At 60.2% G+C, this 19,881-nt stretch overlaps 1 protein-coding gene across 1 annotated transcript; it reads right to left on the reverse strand.

Annotated features, from left to right (window-relative positions):
- Positions 1-1,119: 1,119 nt before the first annotated feature.
- BPIFB2 (BPI fold containing family B member 2) lies at positions 1,120-15,096 on the reverse strand. Its single transcript, XM_066386232.1, has 15 exons — positions 14,963-15,096; positions 12,710-12,803; positions 10,657-10,761; positions 9,826-9,972; positions 7,875-7,935; positions 6,628-6,688; positions 5,634-5,725; positions 5,216-5,401; positions 4,912-4,965; positions 4,276-4,446; positions 3,687-3,754; positions 3,499-3,544; positions 2,712-2,775; positions 2,283-2,359; positions 1,120-1,482 (listed from the first exon to the last, which is right to left on the reverse strand). The coding sequence occupies exons 1-15, from the start codon at positions 15,069-15,071 to the stop codon at positions 1,441-1,443; spliced, it is 1,377 nt and encodes a 458-aa protein (XP_066242329.1). The 5' UTR covers positions 15,072-15,096; the 3' UTR covers positions 1,120-1,440.
- Positions 15,097-19,881: the final 4,785 nt, after the last annotated feature.

The following is a 19,881-nucleotide window of genomic DNA, read 5'->3' on the forward strand; positions in this document are numbered from 1 at the left end:
GTCACTGATACCACAGGCTCAGGAGGCGGATCCTGCCTTCCTCCAACGGAACCCTGGCTCACCACCCCAGCGAAAAGCCCCGTGAGGAGGGGAGGGAGCTCCCTGACACCTGGAGCTCGAGACTCCCAGACAAACCCCAGGTGGGGGTGCCGCTGAGTAGACGAGGGGAGCTGGACACCTTGTGTCCGGATTCTAGGAAGGTCGCAGTCCTAGGGATCGGCCGCCATCCAGCTGTGAGACTCTGCGTGAATTTTCTTTTTTTTTTTTTTTTTTTTTTTCCTGAAGCTGGAAACGGGGAGAGACAGTCAGACAGACTCCTACATGCGCCCGACCGGGATCCACCCGGCACGCCCACCAGGGGCGATGCTCTGCCCACCAGGGGGCGATGCTCTGCCCCTCCAGGGCGTCGCTCTGCTGCAACCAGAGCCACTCTAGCACCTGGGGCAGAGGCCAAGGAGCCATCCCCAGCGCCCGGGCCATCTTTGCTCCAATGGAGCCCCGGCTGTGGGAGGGGAAGAGAGAGACAGAGAGGAAGGAGGGGGGTGGGGTGGAGAAGCAAATGGGCACTTCTCCTATGTGCCCTGGCCGGGAATCGAACCCGGGTCCCCCACACGCCAGGCTGACGCTCCACCGCCGAGCCAACCGGCCAGGGCCTCTGCGTACATTTTCTCTCCTCGCCAGGCCTCGGTCCCTACATCTGTGAAATGGGACTCCACGTCTTGCCTGCCTGACTCACAGGGCTCTTATGAAGTCCTAGCAACAAGATGGGACGTGGCACTGTGGAAGGGGAAGGGCATGAGACATGCCACCAGGTAGGGCACTGTGTCTAAAGTGCCACCATAGCATCCATGAGGCCACGCAGGCAGAGCTAAGGCACACGGGGTTCTCACTGGACTCGTCCATAAGTGACCTTCAGGTTATCTGGGTTGCTCTCTAGGGTCCTCTTTCAAAATAGGAGCTCCCCCCCCCCGGGCAAGGAGGTAATAGAGTCAACAGGTAAGGTCCATAGGAATGTGGTCACGCCTTCTTCCTCTCCCAGGCAGCTTTGGTGGCTGCAGGGACAGACAGGACCCAAGGACTGTACATAGGGCACCGGCCTCAGTTATGCAAAGAGTTCACCGGGCTTGGCTGGAAGGTGCAGCTCAAGAGAGGATGTTTAATGCAAGAGGGGTCCGGTCTGTACAGCCTGGAGGAGCAGTTTGCTCCCCAGGATGAAGGAGGCTGGAGGAGGCCGGTGAGGGGAGGGGGGAGGGGGGCAGGATGGAGGGAGTGAAGGACGGAATCCCGGGCACACACAAAGACTCAACAGCCCGCCTGGCCACCCAGTCTGTTGGAGATGACAAAGTGTGGCTTTGCCTCAGTTTCCCAAGTGGCTTGATTGGCAAGTGGCCACTTGGAGCAGGGAGCTGGTCCACTCTGAGCCCTTTCCATGGTCCTGCCTCAGTGCTGGTAGAGGAGTCCGCTGGAAATCACCACATAGCCCTGAAAGGAAACAAACAGAGAAACAAAGCCCCCGCGGGCCAAGTCAGAGGCCACACGAGGACCCGTGGGACCCCAGCTGTCCCATCAGCCTGGCTCTGAGTTCCTGCTCTGTCGCTCTTGCTGTGTGTCTTGAGGACAGTCCTTTGCCTCTCTGGGCTCAGTTTCCTACTCTGTCACTAATAGCGCCCACCTCAAAAAAATGCTACCGTGAGGACAGCGTGAGGCCACGTGGGCAGAGCTAAGGCACACGGGGTTCGCACTGGACTCGTCCATATGTGGTCGGTGCCATCTCTGTTTTAATTTTTATTTTTTTTATATATTTTTCTGAAGCTAGAAACGGGGAGAGACAGTCAGACAGACTCCCTCATGCGCCCGACCAGGATCCACCCGGCACGCCCACCAGGGGGCGATGCTCTGCCCACCAGGGGGCGATGCTCTGCCCCTCCGGGGCGTCGCTCTGCCGCGACCAGAACCACTCTAGCGCCTGAGGCAGAGGCCAAGGAGCCATCCCCAGCGCCCGAGCCATCTTTGCTCCAATGGAGCCTTGGCTGCGGGAGGGGAAGAGAGAGACAGAGAGGAAGGAGAGGGGGAGGGGTGGAGAAGCAGATGGACGCTTCTCCTGTGTGCCCTGGCTGGGAATCAAACCCGGGACTTCTGCACACCAGGCCGACGCTCTACCACTGAGCCAACCGGCCAGGGCTACCATCTCTGTTTTACGGGTGGGAGTCCAGACCACCGAGTGCCTCCTCCGAGCCCAAGTCTCTCTACGTGTCCTCCACTCCATATCCATGGGCTCTCACCTCTTGGACCAAGATCTCAGGGGTGACGTAGCGGAGGTTGACCACGTTGGGAAGGGCGACCCCTATGCCCAAGAGAGCTACAGGCAAGAAAAGAAACACCAGGTTCAGCCGGAAGGCAGCGGCGCAGCACCCCCCTGGAACCAGGTCTGTGCTGAGGTCCTCGTGTGCATCGTGACCCTGAGTTCCACTGACACACAAAAGGTGGGAGCCATCGTCACTATACCCACCGCACAGAAAGGGAAGTGGAGGCTAACGTCACGCAGCTGCTGAACAGCCCTGCCAAGGTGTGCGCACAGGCCGCAGGGCTCCGGGGGCTCCCCCCTTATCCTCTGAGCCCGGGAGGTGGAGGCGGGGCCGGGATGGCGCCCGGAGCGGGTGTGGGGCACCAGGGGACCCGAGGCGCCACGCTGAGGGGAGGGCGGGGCTCACCATTGAGGTGGTCCAGCAGCGGCTTCTCAAACACGGCGCCCATGAGCGCCTGCACTTGATCGACCTGCAGCCACGGAGTCAGGGAGGCGGGGGACCACAGGCCCACCCCAGCAAGGGGCCGGGAGAGAGGGACAGGCGGGACACACGTGAACACACAGACAGACACACAGACCACAGAGGCACAGGGGGGGGAAGGAGGGCAGGTCACCCTTGTCCTGGCTTCGAGCAGAGCCCAGCTCCCCCTAGGGTCGGGTCAGCCTCTGAACATTAGGCGGCCAGGAACCGCTCGCCTGCGGGGAGGCTGGGAGACCAGCCCCTGACTGACCGGCCCTCACTCACGGTGTGACCAACCGATGGCCGGCTGTCCTGTTGGCATTGACTGACAGACAGGTGGGATGACCAATAGATAAATTGATGGGACGTATTGACTTGCAGGCCAATGGACAAAGGGATGCACAGTGGTAGTGGCCCAGCCATGTCACATGACTGAAGAAGCAGCCAACACCATCTGACGTTGGCTTGTCCAATTTGCCAATAGTTTCAGTGATTCTTGGGCTGACAGGTCATCAACCGGCAGGAAGAGTGACAGGCAGCCCAGCTGACTGATGTCACCGAAGTCCTGAGGCTGATTGGGTGACCCGCAGAGGGACAGGAGAAAGACTGACTGTCAGTGGATGGACTGCTGACTGACCGCTGCCCCCAAGCATCTCAGGAGAGAGCCCGGTTAGGGTTCATGGCCTGCCCCACCCAGTGAGGGGGTCCCTGGAGACGCCAGCCCCATACTTACATCAATGAAGCCCACATTGGAGGAGTCCACGAAGAGCTGGACTTCCCTGAAAGGGGAGCAGGAGGGTTAGGGAGTGCTCACCACACCTGGACCGTGGCTGCTGGGTCCTAGGTTCTGTGATGCGTAGCTGCGAGCCCATTGCACAGAGGAACACATTGAGGTTGCTGGGTCCAGGGGGCCTCGCTTACCCCAGCACAGATGTGGTCCCCTGAAGCTTCGCCTTGGACACGGAGAGCTGGAGCCTAAGGTTCACTACCTGAGCAAGTGGACAGAGCAGGGTCAAAGGGCACAGGGCAATGTGGAACCTTGCAGCCGACCCCCAGCGACCCCTGACTCCCATCCATCGTTCCACTCATTCTGGAGTTTGTGGGGCTCAGGCCAGTGGGGGAGGTGAGCAGTAACCAAAGTAGCCTGATGGGATCCTTTCTGAGAGTAGCAGGTGCCATGAAGGCAGGGTGTTGGAAAGGAGAGGGCTAATTGGGACCATCTTTCTCAGGGTGGTCCCGGAAAGCCGCCCTGAAGAAGACTGCACCATGTAAGCTGAGACCTGAAAGAGGAGAAGCCAGCCATGCCAAGAGCCAGAGGAATAGTGTCCTAGGCACTGGGTATGGCGTGTGCAAAGGTCCTGGGGCATAAATGTCCTAGAACGTTGAAGAAATATAACAAGGAGTCCAGTGTGGACCGAGCAGAGCAAACGAGGAGACTGGGGCCAGAAGTGAAGTCTCCTTCCGAGTCTCGCCCTCCCATCGAGCCCCCCCCCCAGCCCGCCTCACTCACCACGTGGAAGGAGAAAAGGGAATGGAAAGCCGAGTTGGAGGCCACGGCTAGGACCTCCACGAAGGGCTGCAGCTGCAGTGTGGCGTTGTTGGGATGGAGTGTGACCACAGGTGTGCCACCCAGCTGCACCTTGAGCACCACGGGCATGGGCTCAGGGAACTGGCGAGCTACCTGGGGAAGCACAGGGAGAGTGAGGGAGGAGGCCGCCTGGGGGCAGAGGCTGGGTGGGCGCTGGAACCTCCCCAGGCCCCTGTCCTCTGTCCTCGGGGTGCCAGTCTGACGGGACAAGCTGTGCCAGGAGGGTGGGGAGCTCCGTGGAAGGAGCCTCCTGGAGCAGACAAGGGGTCTGGTCCTCCCCTGGGAGCTAATTCCCAAGCTTGGTTTTGAAGACGGATAAAGGAGAGGAAACAGAACACTCCAAGCAGGGGCGGTGCTTGGGGATTTCTCCACAGAGGAGAAAACACCGGGACGTCTGGGTGGGGGAGGGTCACGCCTGAGGTGGAGGGGGCGCAGGTGTGAGGGTCGACGCTAAGCTCCTCTTGGGATAGCTCTGAGCCAGCAGAGATCCCACAGCCCAGGCAACCCCCACCCCAATCCTGGGTCTCGACCCCTCGCGTGACCAGAAACGTCACCAACCTCGGGGATGAGCTGGCCCAGCACGGAGGTGTTCAGCGGGTTGTAGTCTGACTTCTGAAATCAGCCCCCCACCCACGACAGCTTTAGAGTGGCAGCACCTCCTGCCACCCCACACCCCCCATTTAACCTTTCCAACTGCCCCCCTTGTGGCCCCAAAGCTCCACCCACCCCACCCCACCCACCCATGGTTTGGCCCCTGTGGAGGCTCCCCAGGCCGGGCAGCTGGTCCCGCCCTGCCCCAATCGCCCCGGGCAGCTGGTCCCGCCCTGCCCCAATCGCCCCGGGCAGCTGGTCGGGCCCTCACCAGCTGCCCTGTGATGTCCAGGTTGAGGGCACCAGCCTTCTGCAGCAGGAGGAGGGCAGAGTCAAACAGGTCCTGGGAGAGGCCCACAGTTGCCATGGCACCGCTGGTGCCCACCTGCTCGGGCAGCAGAAAGGGGGTGGCGTCCACGGGCAGGACGATCGGCTTGCCCAGGAGGAAGAGCACAGCCTGTGGGGGAGGGGAGAGAAGGAACCACGCAGCAGGGTACCAGCAGAGAGAGGGCTCCATCGCGGCACCTGGGCTCTGCGATGCCGCCCACCCCAGGATGCCGCGTGTCCAGCCTCGCGCCTGGGACACCGTTCCAGCCCTTCTCCTCTCAGCTCCCCTGCTCTTTCAGGCTTCTTCCAGAACACAGAGGACTCCAGAAGCCTCCAGCCCTGGGTGACAAGGAGGCACTTACATTGACATCCAGGGAAATGTAGTCATCGGTGATGCTGGGCGCGGTGATCATGAAGTAGCGGATCTGGGACTCGGGACCCACAGGTTTGAGGCCTCCGTGACACCAGAATGAAGAAGGACAGGTGGCAGACTTAGGGTGTGGTACCTACCAGGGCCTCATCTATCCAGAAAACCCAATTATCTGACCGCCTTGGTTCGCGGGACCCAGGCCGAGGGACAAGGAGGTGGGCAACGCCCCTGAGGAAGCCAGCTGAAGTGGCACAGTGCACGCGCCCAAGACTCCGCCCCTCGCCACCTGCTGACTCTTAGTGCAGACATCATTCCAACAGTTTCTGGCTTCTGCTTCCCAGTCGGTGGAAGATTAAAGACCCCAAGTTAGAAGGAAGGAGAAGGGTCATATATGAGGTGCAAACAGCCCCCGCCAAGGGCAAGAAGGAACCCCAGAAAAAGAAGGGAGCTCACATTTAACCAAGATCCAGACATTTGACTTACACTGCCTCTTCCAATCCTCACCACTGTCCTGTAAGGTTGGGAGCCCATTTCATACACACGCACGCACACAAACACACACATGCATGCGCACACACACACACACGCATGCACACATGCACACACAAACACACACACGCACGCACGCACACATGCATACACACACGCACACAAACACACACACGCACGCACGCACACACACGCACACGCACACGTACACGCACGCATGCAAACACACATGCACACGCACATGCACACACACATGCACACAAACACACACACATGTACATGCACATGCACGCACACACGTACACGCACACGCACACTGAATATTCAAAGACATGGTACAATTTGGAGATTCCTGGATTCCACCAATAATTTAGTCATCCTACAGCTGACCTATCAGGGGTTTATTCTCATCTAGATGGGGGGTCTTGAAGGGTCTTAAGGACCTCAGAGGGTCTCAGAAGTCCCGTCCCCCTCCCCCTTGGACTCCTAGGTCTTACCAATTAACGTTCCCAGGTGGACATTGAGGCCCTGGACGAGGTTGGAGACGCTCAGACACAGCTGCAGACAGAGGGGCCTGGGTGAGGGTGGCGCTCAGGGCTGGGGGTGGGGGGTGGGGAGGGTTTGGGGTCCCTGTCTGGAAGTCACCCCTAAACTGGACACCAAGGCTTGGAGTCTCTTCCTTTCTCTACCAGCCGTGGCATGTTAAGGCACCTCCTCTGGGCGCCGGAGAGTCAGAGGGGAAGCTGGGGCCCACGGGCATCGAGGGAAGGACAGAGCTGCAGGCCACAGCAGAGGTGGCCACAGCAGGGCCTGGGCACTGAGGCAGAGAGCCTGTGCCTCCGAGGGCGGCTGCTGGGAGGGTGCTACTCGCCGTGGCAGCAGGCAGCGGCCAGCAAGCCCGGCCAAGGGAGCGACAGTGTTCTCTTGGGCACAGTAGGCGGCCAGAGAAGCCTACTAAGCTGGGGTCAGTCCCCCAGAAGGCGGGGCAGAGGAGACATCGCAAGGTGAGGGCGAGTCACTTCCTGGTCCAGGCTAGAGCAGGGAGGCCAGGCCGGGCGTGGCCAGGAGGCAGAGGAGAGGGCCAGGTCAGGCTGGGCCACCCTCAGCCCTCGAGCCTCAGTTTTCTCATCTGCAAGATGGGGGGAGACGGCGTACAATGGGCTGTCTTTGGTCTCTACTACTTCCCCTTCAAGCAAGGTCGGGGTAGGGAAGGAGGGGGCAGGGATGGAGAGCCTGCTCCCCCATCAGCAGTGGGACGCTGGCCCCTGGGGTGCCATCTCTCCCCGTGACTGCCACGGGCAGCTAGTGACCAGAGCCAAAACAGTGAGAGCAGCAGCAGCCCTCGCGCTGCCCCGAGGGCCCTAACCTCTCCGTAATGTTAGTGCCCCAACCCCACCACCGCCCACCCCCTGTGCTGCCGATGCGGAATCGGGGGGCCGAGGGAAAGTGGGCCACTTGGCCAAGGCTTGCAGCTTGCAAGAAGGGGGACCAGGACTCGAACCCAGGTCACGTCTGGCTCCCGTGCCCGTGCCTTGTCCATTCTCAGTTTTGTCTTCTGTCCACAGGGACATGGCCCCTGGAAGCACTGTCTCCATCTCACCCTCTAGCATGGCATTGGGGCTGGCCCAGGAGAATGAGGCTCCCTCCCCTGCCACCCCTAAACCACTCTCGTTTGGGCCTCCCTGTCGCTGCCCTGGACCATGGCCACCTCCTCTTCCCCGTTCTCCTGGGGGACGCCCTTCACCTTGTTGCGCAGTACCGCCCTGACGTGTTGCTGCAGCCGGACCAGCAGCGCGGGGGTCGTGCTGGGGAAGACAGGACAGGGGCCCTGAGCTCCAGGCCGGGCGCTCAGGCCTGTCTCCCCTGGCAACAGCCCGGGAGAGAAGCCTCACATCCTCCGCCGGGGGCCAGCGAGTCCCATTGCACACCCCGTCCCAGGCTGGACCCCGTGCCTGGCCCGGCAGTCCCCACAGACGAGGAAACAGCCTCAGGGAAGAGGTCACCAGCCTCGGGGTTTGGAAGCGGCTGAGACGTGAGAGCCAGGCCAGGCTGGGGACAGACAGAAGTCGGGACGCTGCCACAGCAGGGCTCAGCCAGGGCTCTGGGCAGCTGGCCCGGGGCGACTCGGAGCCCTGTGAGGTGGGGCTGCTCTGCTTAGGCTCCAGTTCTCCGTGACACACTTAGTCAAGTCCCTTCCTGGCTCTGGGCCTGGCTCCCCTCGAAGTTGGTGTGTCTCAACAGGGATTTTTTTTGTATTTTTCTGAAGCTGGAAACAGGGAGAGACAGTCAGACAGACTCCCGCATGCACCCGACCAGGATCCACCCGGCACGCCCACCAGGGGGCGACGCTCTGTCCACCAGGGGGCGATGCTCTGCCCCTCCGGGGCATCGCTCTGTTGCGACCAGAGCCACTCTAGCGCCTGGGGCAAAGGCCAAGGAGCCACCCCCAGCGCCCGGGCCATCTTTGCTCCAGTGGAGCCTCAGCTGTGGGAGGGGAAGAGAGAGACAGAGAGGAAGGAGAGGGGGAGGGGTGGAGAAGCAGATGGGCGCTTCTCCTGTGTGCCCTGGCCGGGAATCGAACCCGGACTTCTGCACGCCAGGCCGACACTCTACCACTGAGCCAAATGGCCAGGGCTACAACAGGGATTTTTAAGACACTTGCTAATATGTTGATCCTGGTAGGATTCCTGTGAGACAAAGCTCAGAGAGGGCCTGGACCACACCCAACACCAAGCACTCAGCACCCAGCACACAGCACACAGCACCAAGCATCAAGTACACAGCGCCCATCACCAAGCACACAGCACCTAGCACTCAGCACCAAGCACACAGCACACAGCACCAAGCACACAGCACCCATCACCAAGCACACAGCACCTAGCACTCAGCACCAAGCACACAGCGCCCATCACCAAGCACACAGCACCTAGCACTCAGATCACAGCACCCAGCACTCAGCACACAGCACCAAGCACACAGCACTCAGCACACAGCACCCATCATCAAGCACACAGCACTTAGCACCAAGCACACAGCACCCATTACCAAGCACACAGCACCTAGCACTCAGACCACAGCACCCAGCACACAGCACACAGCACCAAGAACACAGCGCCCATCACCAAGCACACAGCACTCAGCACCAAGCACACAGGGCCCATCACCAAGCACACAGCACCAAGCACACAGCACCCATCATCAAGCACACAGCACTCAGCACCAAGCACACAGCACCTAGCAGCCAGACCACAGCACCCAGCACACAGCACTCAGCACACAGCAGGTGCTCTGGAGGCAGGAGCTGCTGTCAGCCTTAGACGAGGACATAAAAGGGTCACCTGACACTGTAAGAGGGTGGTGGGTCCCAGTCCCCCTGAGCCTCAGGCTCCCCACCTCTGGAGGGAAAGGCAGCCCCCTGAAGTTTCTAATAAAGGCCTCAGCCCAGAATCTTTTCAAAAGTAGTATGTTTGTGTGCATCATGCGTCACCACATGCTGCAGGGCTGGGCGGTGGGGAGGACAGGGGCACAGGCTGCGTACCCACTGTGTGACCTTGGGCAAGTCCCTCCCCCCCCCCGAGCCTCAGTGTGCTCGCCATGAAGCAGGTGTGACACTGGCGGTCTCTAGACCCGTTGTGGTGACCGGATGAAGGCTTGAGTAGGAAGCTCGAGAAATGACCACAGCCCGGGGCACCCACCTGTGACCACCACTCAGCACGATGGCGTTGTTGAAGAGTGAGAAGCAGGAGGAGATGCTGACCACGGGGGTCCCGATGGAGCCCTGGGCCACACGGGCATCAGCCAGCAGCACCACGGGCAGGACCAGCTCCAGGGGCTCGGGGACTCTACGAAGATGCCCGTCCTGAGCTCCCGCGGCACCGCCCAGCAGAGCCCACGTTGACCAATGCGAGTCCCTGCAAACCCCCAGCTCAAGCCGGGCCCCCACTTGACCCAGAAGGGACCCCTACTCAGCATGAGACGGCCCCACCTGAGGCCCCCACACCCCACTGAGGGTCACAGGCTCCCCACACCCTCTCACTGCTAGACCCTGTGCAAGCCGTTTCCCACTCTGGCCCTCAGTTTCCTCTTCTGTACAGTGGACGTAAGACCGGTGGTGCTGATCTCCCGGGCCTGTGCCGAAGTCTCCCATGAGGCCGTCACGTGAAAACACCCTGCGGGGAGCCTGGCCCACTGTCATCTCTGATAAAATGGTGGTGTCAGGACTGAGGACTTAAAACAACACGTCCCTCTGAAAGCCCAGCTCATAGTTTGAAAATTAAATAATATAAAGTGTCCGAGGCACGGAAAGAATTCTCATAGCTATGTTTATCGAGCACGTACTATGCGCCTTGTACTATGAGAGGGATGACGTCATCTTAATTACAGCGACGAATCCATTCGCTGCAAGCCTCAAAGCTTTGTTGTGAAAATTCAACCCATTTTACAGAGGAGAAAACTGAGGGTTTGGAGAAGTGAAATCCCCGAAAAATCCTCCTTCCTCACCCTCCACGGCAAGGAGACTCACTCACCGAAAGACCTTGAAAGTAAAATTGGCTGCAGCCAACAAGCGCACCCCAAAATCGGCGATGAACTTCAGGTGAAGGCGGGGTACCTGGACATTCAGAATCTGGACCCTGCAGGGTAGGAGTGGAGGTGACAAGGAAACCACCATGACATTGACTCCACGGCGGGTGCCCTAAGCCCTATCCACACGGTCAATGTGATAAAGAACGAACCTTCTGACAATTGGAAACATGGGATGTGGAAGAAGCAGTGAGCTCCCCGTCACAGGGGGTATGCAAGCCATGCATGGATAGCCAGCTTGTGGGGGAAAGATGCAGAGTGGGGTCTAGCCCTGGACAGCAATTGGGTGAGATGGTGTCTGATGTCTTGGGGGTGGGGGGTAGTGTCTGAATGAGGTCTGGAAAGAAAGACTTTGAGGTCCACAGAAGGCAGAAATCCCCTTGATACCATTCTAGTCAACAGCCCCGGCTTGTAGCCCTCCAGCAACAGGAAACTCACTCCCTTCAGATGCGTCCCTTCTGATTGCTGAGCACTTCTTTTTTTCCCTACCTGGCAGTCATTTTTCTTCTCCCTGAACCGTAGTCGTAGTGTGGGAGAGCGATTCAGACACTACCAATGGTGTACAGTTTAAAAATCACATCAGGGCCCTGGCCGGTTGGCTCGGCGGTGGAGCGTTGGCCTGGCATGCGGGGGACCCGGGTTCGATTCCCGGCCGGGGCACATAGGGGAGGCGCCCATTTGCTTCTCCACCCCCCCCCTTCCTCTCTGTCTCTCTCTTCCCCTCCTGCAGCCAGGGATCCATTGGGGCGGGGATGGCCCGGGCGCTGGGGATGGCTCCTTGGCCTCTGCCCCAGGCGCTGGAGTGGCTCTGGTCCTGGCAGGGCGGCGCATCGCCCCCTGGTGGGCAGAGCATCGCCCCTGGTGGGTGTGCCAGGTGGGTAGAGCATCGCCCCTGGTGGGCGTGCCGGGTGGATCCCGGTCAGGCGCATGTGGGAGTCTGTCTGACTGTCTCTCCCCGTTTCCAGCTTTGAAAAAAAAAAAAAAAAAAATCCCTTCCTTAATAAAAAAATAAAAATAAAAAAAAAAATCACATCAGAACTCCACCCTCATAAGCTCTCACTGTTCGCACTTGGGTGTTTCGTTCTTCCGTGACTCCCCTTGGGACCCAGGCTAAACTGAAACCTGTTTCTTTCCACTGGACAGCCATCCTGCATGTGTTCCCACGTCTACAGACGAGGACCCTCAGCGTTGTATTTAAACAGCCACACGCAGTCTGTTGCATGGCCAGACTACAGAGCATGTAGGGGCCCTGGGTGGTGGGGGATCGCTGTTCCTCCCAGTTCTCCACCGGTTCGACTCTGCTGTGAGCAGCTTTGCAGCCACAGGGGCCTCGGCCTGGGGGACCTGCAAGCCAGCGGCTCTTTGACCCAGCCAGCCTTTGAAAGTTGTAAATCTTGTTTAATTATATAGTTGCCATCGTTCAAACCTTGATAGATTTTATAACTTCTCGTGGGACTCCAAAGGTCTGACTATCCTGAGTCTGTGTCCCCACCTGGATGGGGCAACTGGCCCAGCCCCTGGAGGCGTCCGAGTTTGAGACGTCCCTCCCTATCTCTGCCTTTGAGGTCTCTGCGCATTGCAAGGGGCTGTGGAGGTTAAATGAGGCTCAGACTGGTGCCCTAAATTTTCTGATTTTTTTGTGTCGAACTTTTGGATGGAGTAGCCAAGAGCCCTTCCAACCCCGGGGACCCAGGAGCCAAACAGTCTTGGCCCTTAGGGGCAGAAATCTTCCAAATCAGAGGTTCCAGTCTCCCATGGCTCCACCTGGGTCCCATCTCCTAAATTCTCTTGTGGCCACTCACGTAGTGGGCGCGACTAGCTAACCTGGTGAGGAGAGCCTCAGCTATAGCCGTCGGGGACACATTCACCTCCAGATGAGGGTACTCATCCAGTGCGGGGAGCATCTCCTCCCGTGGGTGAGAACACTCGCCTGCCAGGTGCACACACTCGCCCGGTGACAGGAGCACCTTACCCGGAGAACGGGGCGGGCGCACTCACCTGGTGGGCTGCAGCTCCTCTCCGCGCCGGTCCAGGAAATGTGGGACGGTGACCTGCAGGGCGCGCTGCAGAGGGACTCTTCCGAGGTCAGACACTGTGGGGCCGAAGCCGGCAAGGCTGGGCTGCTCACAGGAGCCACCAACGCAGACCCGTCGCCCACCACCCGCCCTGCGTCCTGAGCCGAGAGGTCTCGGAGACTGGAAGGGGCAGGCTTGTCCCTGGGCACACGGGGGCCAGCTGGCTGCCCATGACCCCTCCAGGGGCGCACTGCTCACACCAGGCCTGCGAGGCATGCCTTCCTCTCTCTCTCTCAGACGTTCCATATCCTACGTGACTACCCTGCCCATCAGAAACAACAACACCCTTTGCCCTTTTCCAAGACTCTGATGAGATCTCACCTCCTCTGGAGCTTCCCCAAGTCCCCAAGGGGAAGGGGTCCCCTAGTCAAACAGGGGCGGGGAGGCCTGGAGGGCTAGAGGCTAAGGACCCTGGAGTCCCTCAGATTCTGGGTGCAAACCTCGGCTCTCTTACTATCTGTGTGGCTGCCCTGTGCCTCAGTTTCCCCACCTATAAATAGGCAGTGATTGTGATGGCACTTATCACATAGGGTCCTTGTAACGACTCAGTGCACAATTAATGTTAGCTCTCCAGGTCGCTAAATAGCGACTTTGTGATAATAAATGCTGTCATTCAGCAGTGCTTCCTTTGTGCCGGGCCCTGTCCTCACAACTCTGTGCCATGGGTTCTATCTCATGCCCAGTTTCCCGAGAGGTGAGGACACCTGGCGAGGAGAAGTCGGGTCTGGGCCGAGGCACCTGGCCGCCAGGCCCGGGGCCTGCTCACACCCGGCGCCGCTGGGAGGTGCTGGCGGATGGGAACGGATTGGAAGAGGGGTGAGCATGCTACGAGATGGCAGGTGGGAGTCAGAGGCCCGAGCTCCACTCAGACTCACCACCGCGGGGCCTGGGAACGTCCCCGGACCTCCCTGGGCCTCGGTTTCCCCACGCCCAAGCATGAGGCAGTGGTTTCTGTGTTCCCGGTGCCCCTCTCCTGCCTGACCGCTGGTGGCTGGGCCGAGACTCACAGCCAGGCCTCTGGGCTTCCTCGACAGTGTCCCCCGCACTGGGCTTGATAGAGGACACTGTTAGGAGGCCACTCAGCCGGGCCTTGGAAAGAGACCTGTGGGATGTGGGCCTCCTGCCAGACGTGCGCTGAGAACAAACATAGGCAGGTGCGCCCGGAGGGCTCTGTGGGACAAAGGAGGCTCACATGGGACAGGTGGAGAGAAGGTGGCCAGCGGAGGGCAGTGGCCTCACGCCCAGGCCTGCAGGTGTCCGTGCCCAGTACCAGGCGTCAGTCACGCTCTGACACAGATCACTGACACCTTTCACCACCCGCCTGTTTGCTCAGATGCAAGGTCCTGAAAGGCTCTGTGTGCCCCGGGGGACCCTGCGGCTTCCCTCAGCCACTGCCTCGCTGCTTTGTGGCCTGGGCCACTGAAAGTCCCTTCTACTGTCTGACCTGAGTCCCTCCCACTGCAATCTGAGTTTGGTGTGGCCTCAAGGGAAACAGCTTTTGATTTCTCACCCCTAACCCAACTTCAAGACCACAAAAGCCTGCCCAGGGGCAGTGGGGGGGCAGCTTCTGTGCCTCCCTGAGGGGCCTAGGTTTCCCCAGGGGACGGAGCAGAGTCACAGGGCAGGGGCCTCTTCTGGGCAGGGAGAGGGGTTGGTTCTTCCCATCGTGAGCCCAGCAGCGGTCTAACTCCAGGACGCTCCCCCAGGACCCTGCTAGACATGCCTTCCCCAGCACGCATGTGCACACAGACCCCCACCCCTGCACACACGTGCCTACCGAGGGGGTGGGGCCACACCCTGTACGCACACACGTCCGTGGTCGCTCAAGCACACCTCCGTGAATTCTCAGACTGACACACAGACACACACAAGCGAAAGCAGCCACTCAGATTGGCCCAGGACCACCCCCACTAGGCCCGGGAGCACAGTCATGCGGGTACGCTTAGACAACAGACAACGTTCACCCCCACTCGTGCATTCACTTGATAAATATGTGTCAGGAACTGCTGGGCAGCCAGGGACACATAAGCCAGTGACGGATAAGGTCCGGGTCCTCAGGGGCTTCTGGGTTCACAGATGCACGTGCGCACTTAGGGTTATACACACATGCAGACGCAGCCTCGCTTGTACATGCCCGTGCTACACACGCGGGACAGCACGGTGGCTCATCTCTTACCATAGCTCAGCACGGCCTTGTTGAGTCTGACCACGGTGCCCGGCGTGGTGGCGCCGCCCATGGGCAGCAGCACAGCCAGCAGCAGGCCCAGCCTGCATGCCGGAGCCATGGCGGTCTTGGTCGCTGCTCCCCAAAATCTGTGGGTTGGGGAGTGGGGACAAGCATCAGGGAGCTCGTCCAGAATCCCTCCCACCCCAGGCCTAGATGTCAGGAGCCCCAAGTGGTGACCCCAACCCTGCCACAGCCCCCACACACACGCCTCTCTGCATTGGGAAGAATCGCCTTCCCCTGCCTGCTGTGTCGGGAACCACGAGGGATCTGGTCTGGAAACTACCCCCCCACCCCGGGCCCAGAGAGGACATGGCCTGGCCTAAGACCACACAGCAAACTGAGGTTGGTGCAGGACCCGGGCCATGATGGAGGAGATCCCGGATGGGGAGACTGAAGACCAGGCCCACCACCCAGGGGCCTAGGGCCGTGCCACCTGATGCCAGCAGTTCAGCCCAGGGTGACAGCCCATTCTGGGGTCCAGCTGTCCAAACCCAACCAGGGGAGGACCTGGAGTAAGAACTGTCCAGCAGGTGGGCCATCTTCACTGCCTCCAGACCTTTCCCAACGCAGCCCAGCCGAGTGGGCAGACCAAGTACCCAGCTCGGGGAGAGGGAGCGAGGTGGGAGTGAGGGGCCACTGCTCAGACGAGCTGAGCCCCCGCGGAACAGCCCCTCCCCGGAGGCCCATGGCAAGGCCAGGACGGGCCCCTCTGCAGGAGGCGGTGGGAAGTAGTGTCCCCACTGAACAGATGGAAAGGTCGAGGCTCCTCCTTGGAAGGGTGCCAGCCCACCCTGAGTCCTACGTCGGGCGGTTCCTGGGACAGGTGGACTCTCGGCCCCTGCCAAGCCGTCCTCTGCCCCAGGCAGGTGTGGAAGCCGCTTTTTAAGGCTCCCTGATGAACAGGAGCTGCTGGGACAGGACCGGGGAGGGACGGGTTTGCTTGTGGTTGCGAGTGTTTTCCCTGCAAACATGACCTGTGCCAAAGTGGCCATCCCGCATGGGCGGTGGGGCTGCCACGTAGCCTGGCCCAGCTGCCAACCCCGGTGAGACCCTGGGGACGGGCAGCTGTGGGGCCCCGAAGGGCAGGATATCTCTGGAAGGAGCTGTGCTCCCAGCTGGGTCGCTTCATCACCCAGCCAGGCCTGGCCAGACCCAGAGGGAGGGAAGGCTCAAAGCCCCCGGGGCTGGCTGGCTGCAGTACCCTCTCAGGCCCGGTGCCTCCAGCCGGCCTGGAAACATGACCCTTTTAGGGGGAACGGGAGGCTTTCTGAGCCCCAAACCCAGCGACGGCCTGAGCACTCATTCCGAGCCTTGGCCGCTTGTCAGAGGTTGAGCCCTGATCCTCACCAGACACGGAGCCCTAACTCAAAAGACAACGCACAAGAGGGTGTGGATGACTCAGTCCCCACTTCTTCACACCCCACACGGGCCCTAAATGCAAACCCCACTCACGGTGGATTTAGCCCATTACCTCTTCCCACACTATCGACTCCAGGCAGCCCCTGGACAGTCTGAGGCCGGGGGAACTGTGCACAGGGGAAGGACATGCGTGTGTGAGGTTTTGTGTATGTTTATATGTGTGGTTGTCTGTGTGTGATCCTGCGTACACATGTGTATTCAGCCAAAATTACTGGCATCAGAGGAAAAGGTGTATGCATGTGTGTGTGCCTGTGCGTGTGCACGTGTGTTGAAACGGGCATGTTGACACACTGGTTTATGGTGTTATGTGCTTGTTGACGGGACCCTGCATGAGTGCAGGTGTGGGGAGTTCTGTGAATAGTACGTGTATACTGAATATGTCTGTGAGTCTGTATGTACGTGTGGTGGTCAGGGCATATGTGTGTGTGTATGTGCACATGTGTATCGTGGACCGTTTCCTGGTAGTGAGGAGGGGTGTAGATGCGTTTGTGTGTGTACATATATGTGGGCCCAGGAAGGGATGGCGCAACTGTAGGGAAGGCCCCTTCGTTTCTCTGTATGGCTCACCTGGGGTACAGGTACAAGGGACCTCGGGGCCTTCCCCCACTCCAGAGCCTTCCATGGCTCCCCCTGGCTCTGCCACAGCCCAAATACCAGGCCCAGGGCCTCGACGCACCCTGCGCTGGGTCCCCCTGGAGCCCGGATACCAGGCCCAGGGCCTCGACGCGCCCTGTGCTGGGTCCCCCCCTGGGGCCCAAATACCAGGCCCAGGGCCTCGACGCGCCCTGTGCTGGATCCCCCTGGAGCCCCTGTGCTGGGTCCCCCCTGGAGCCTGAATACCAGGCCCAGGGCCTCGACACGCCCTGTGCTGGGTCCCCCTGGAGCCCCTGTGCTGGGTCCCCCCTGGAGCCTGAATACCGGGCCCAGGGCCTCGACGCACCCTGTGCTGGGTCCCCCCCTGGAGCCCAAATACCAGGCCCAGGGCCTCGACACGCCCTGTGCTGGGTCCCCCCTGGAGCCCCTGTGCTGGGTCCCCCTGGAGCCCAAATACCAGGCCCAGGGCCTCGACGCGCCCTGTGCTGGGTCCCCCCTGGAGCCCCTGTGCTGGGTCCCCCCTGGAGCCTGAATACCAGGCCTCGACGCGCCCTGTGCTGGGTCCCCCTGGAGCCCGAATACCAGGCCCAGGGCCTCGACACGCCCTGTGCTGGGTCCCCCTGGAGCCCGAATACCAGGCCCAGGGCCTCGACGCGCCCTGTGCTGGGTCCCCCTGGAGCCCGAATACCAGGCCCAGGGCCTCGACGCGCCCTGTGCTGGGTCCCCCTGGAGCCCCTGTGCTGGGTCCCCCCTGGAGCCTGAATACCGGGCCCAGGGCCTCGACGCACCCTGTGCTGGGTCCCCCCCTGGAGCCCAAATACCAGGCCCAGGGCCTCGACACGCCCTGTGCTGGGTCCCCCCTGGAGCCCCTGTGCTGGGTCCCCCTGGAGCCCAAATACCAGGCCCAGGGCCTCGACGCGCCCTGTGCTGGGTCCCCCCTGGAGCCCCTGTGCTGGGTCCCCCCTGGAGCCCGAATACCAGGCCTCGACGCGCCCTGTGCTGGGTCCCCCTGGAGCCCGAATACCAGGCCCAGGGCCTCGACACGCCCTGTGCTGGGTCCCCCTGGAGCCCGAATACCAGGCCCAGGGCCTCGACGAGCCCTGTGCTGGATCCCCCTGGAGCCCCTGTGCTGGGTCCCCCTGGAGCCCGAATACCGGGCCCAGGGCCTCGACGCGCCCTGTGCTGGGTCCCCCTGGAGCCCGCAGCACCGCCAGAGTCCACAGACGCCATGGAGCCCTCCCCGGGAGGCCAGAGCACGCGGGGACCGGCCCCGCCCCCCAGACAGTGCTCCCCTGTCCGAGTCTGTAGGCAGAAGGGGACAAGAAGAGCCAGCTGCACACTCCCTGCCAGCCTGCTCCTCTCCTATCTGCCCACCGATGCACCGCACCGGCCCTCCTGGCCCCCACCATGGCGAAGACAAACAGCAGACTTGGCGGGGCGGGCGCAAATATTGACAGAGGCCGCTATCGGTGTTTGCTCCCAGCACGAACACTTCCTCTTCCTCAGTGTTTCCAGCGCAGGGGACCTTGAGGGACAGCCAGTAGACACAAAGAGGGAGATTCTCCCCAGGCCCTCCTCCCTACAGCATGGCAAGCAGCAGGCCGTGGCACCGGCTAAGGGCCGGTGGGCTATGGGCCCGGGGGTGGGGACTGGCTCTGCTCCCCCCCCCCCCCCGCAGCCAGTGGCTGGGACATTCAAACGTATTTGTTGAATGAATAAACGAATGTACAATTGCAAGACCCTTGTAACAATGATAACGACAACAGGGCTTCTCATTCACCAAATATTCTTCAGGGCACTCACTGCCTGGGTTCCCTATTGCTGCTACCAAAAATGTACCACAGACTTAGTGACTTAAAACATAAATGATTATAGTTCACAGTTCTGGAGCTCAGAAGCCCAAACTGGGTCCCCTGAGCTACCGTCAGGGTATTGTTCCTTTCTAAAGTCTCTAGGAAAGGATCTTGCCTTCATTCCTTGGTTAGCGGCCCCTTCCTGCATCTTCAAAGTCCAGCAAGCTGGGCTGACGGCTCCTCAGGCTGCCCTCTCTCTCTCTCCTTTTCCCTTCCTCTTCCACTTGTAAGGACTCTTGTCACTACCCTGGGCCTACCTGGGTAACCTAGGCTCTTCTCCCATCCCAAGGTCAGCTATTTAGAAAACTTAATCCCACTTACAACCTTTAATTCTCCTTTGTAGGTAACCCAACATATTCACATGTTCGCATTTTAAGTACACTGGCCTCTTGGAAGGACCATGATTCTCCTCACCGTAGGCACTAAACCTGCAATTTGAGCAAGAGCCACCAGGTGACAAAGTGACTTCATTTCAGCTTCACAATCCCAATAGGCTCACTCTAGAGGCCGGACTGAAAAAAAAAACAACAACAAACAAACAAAAAACGTAGCCAGACATTTCCACTCTGTCGTGTCATTGTTTTTCCCCAGTAAAAAGTAGGACTTTATTGAAACAACAACAGACACACACATTATTTTATATCACGCAACACGCCCACCAGTGAAAAACTCAGCATTGTGAAACGTCTTCACGTACGACCTAAGGAGGTGGCAGGCACCTCGGGAAACTTGGGGCAGGAAGGGGTCTGCAGCAAGAAAAAACGCATGGCCTGGGTGTTGGGGCCTCAGCGCTCGCCCCTGCCCTGCCCCTGAGACGCTGACAGGACCCCTCCCGTCCGGAGACCTCCATTTCCCCATCTTCAAAGTGGAGAGTTGTTCAGCATGGGTTCCCCCAGGAGGAAGTTCCAGCACCAAGCTGGAGACTGGGTGGACCCCCAACCTCCACCCCCCCACACCACACACACACACACACACCTGCTCTGTGAGGTCACAGTGGCAACA

The sequence above is a fragment of the Saccopteryx leptura genome, chromosome 5 (genome assembly GCF_036850995.1).
Source record: "Saccopteryx leptura isolate mSacLep1 chromosome 5, mSacLep1_pri_phased_curated, whole genome shotgun sequence".
Taxonomy (NCBI): Eukaryota; Metazoa; Chordata; class Mammalia; order Chiroptera; family Emballonuridae; genus Saccopteryx; species Saccopteryx leptura.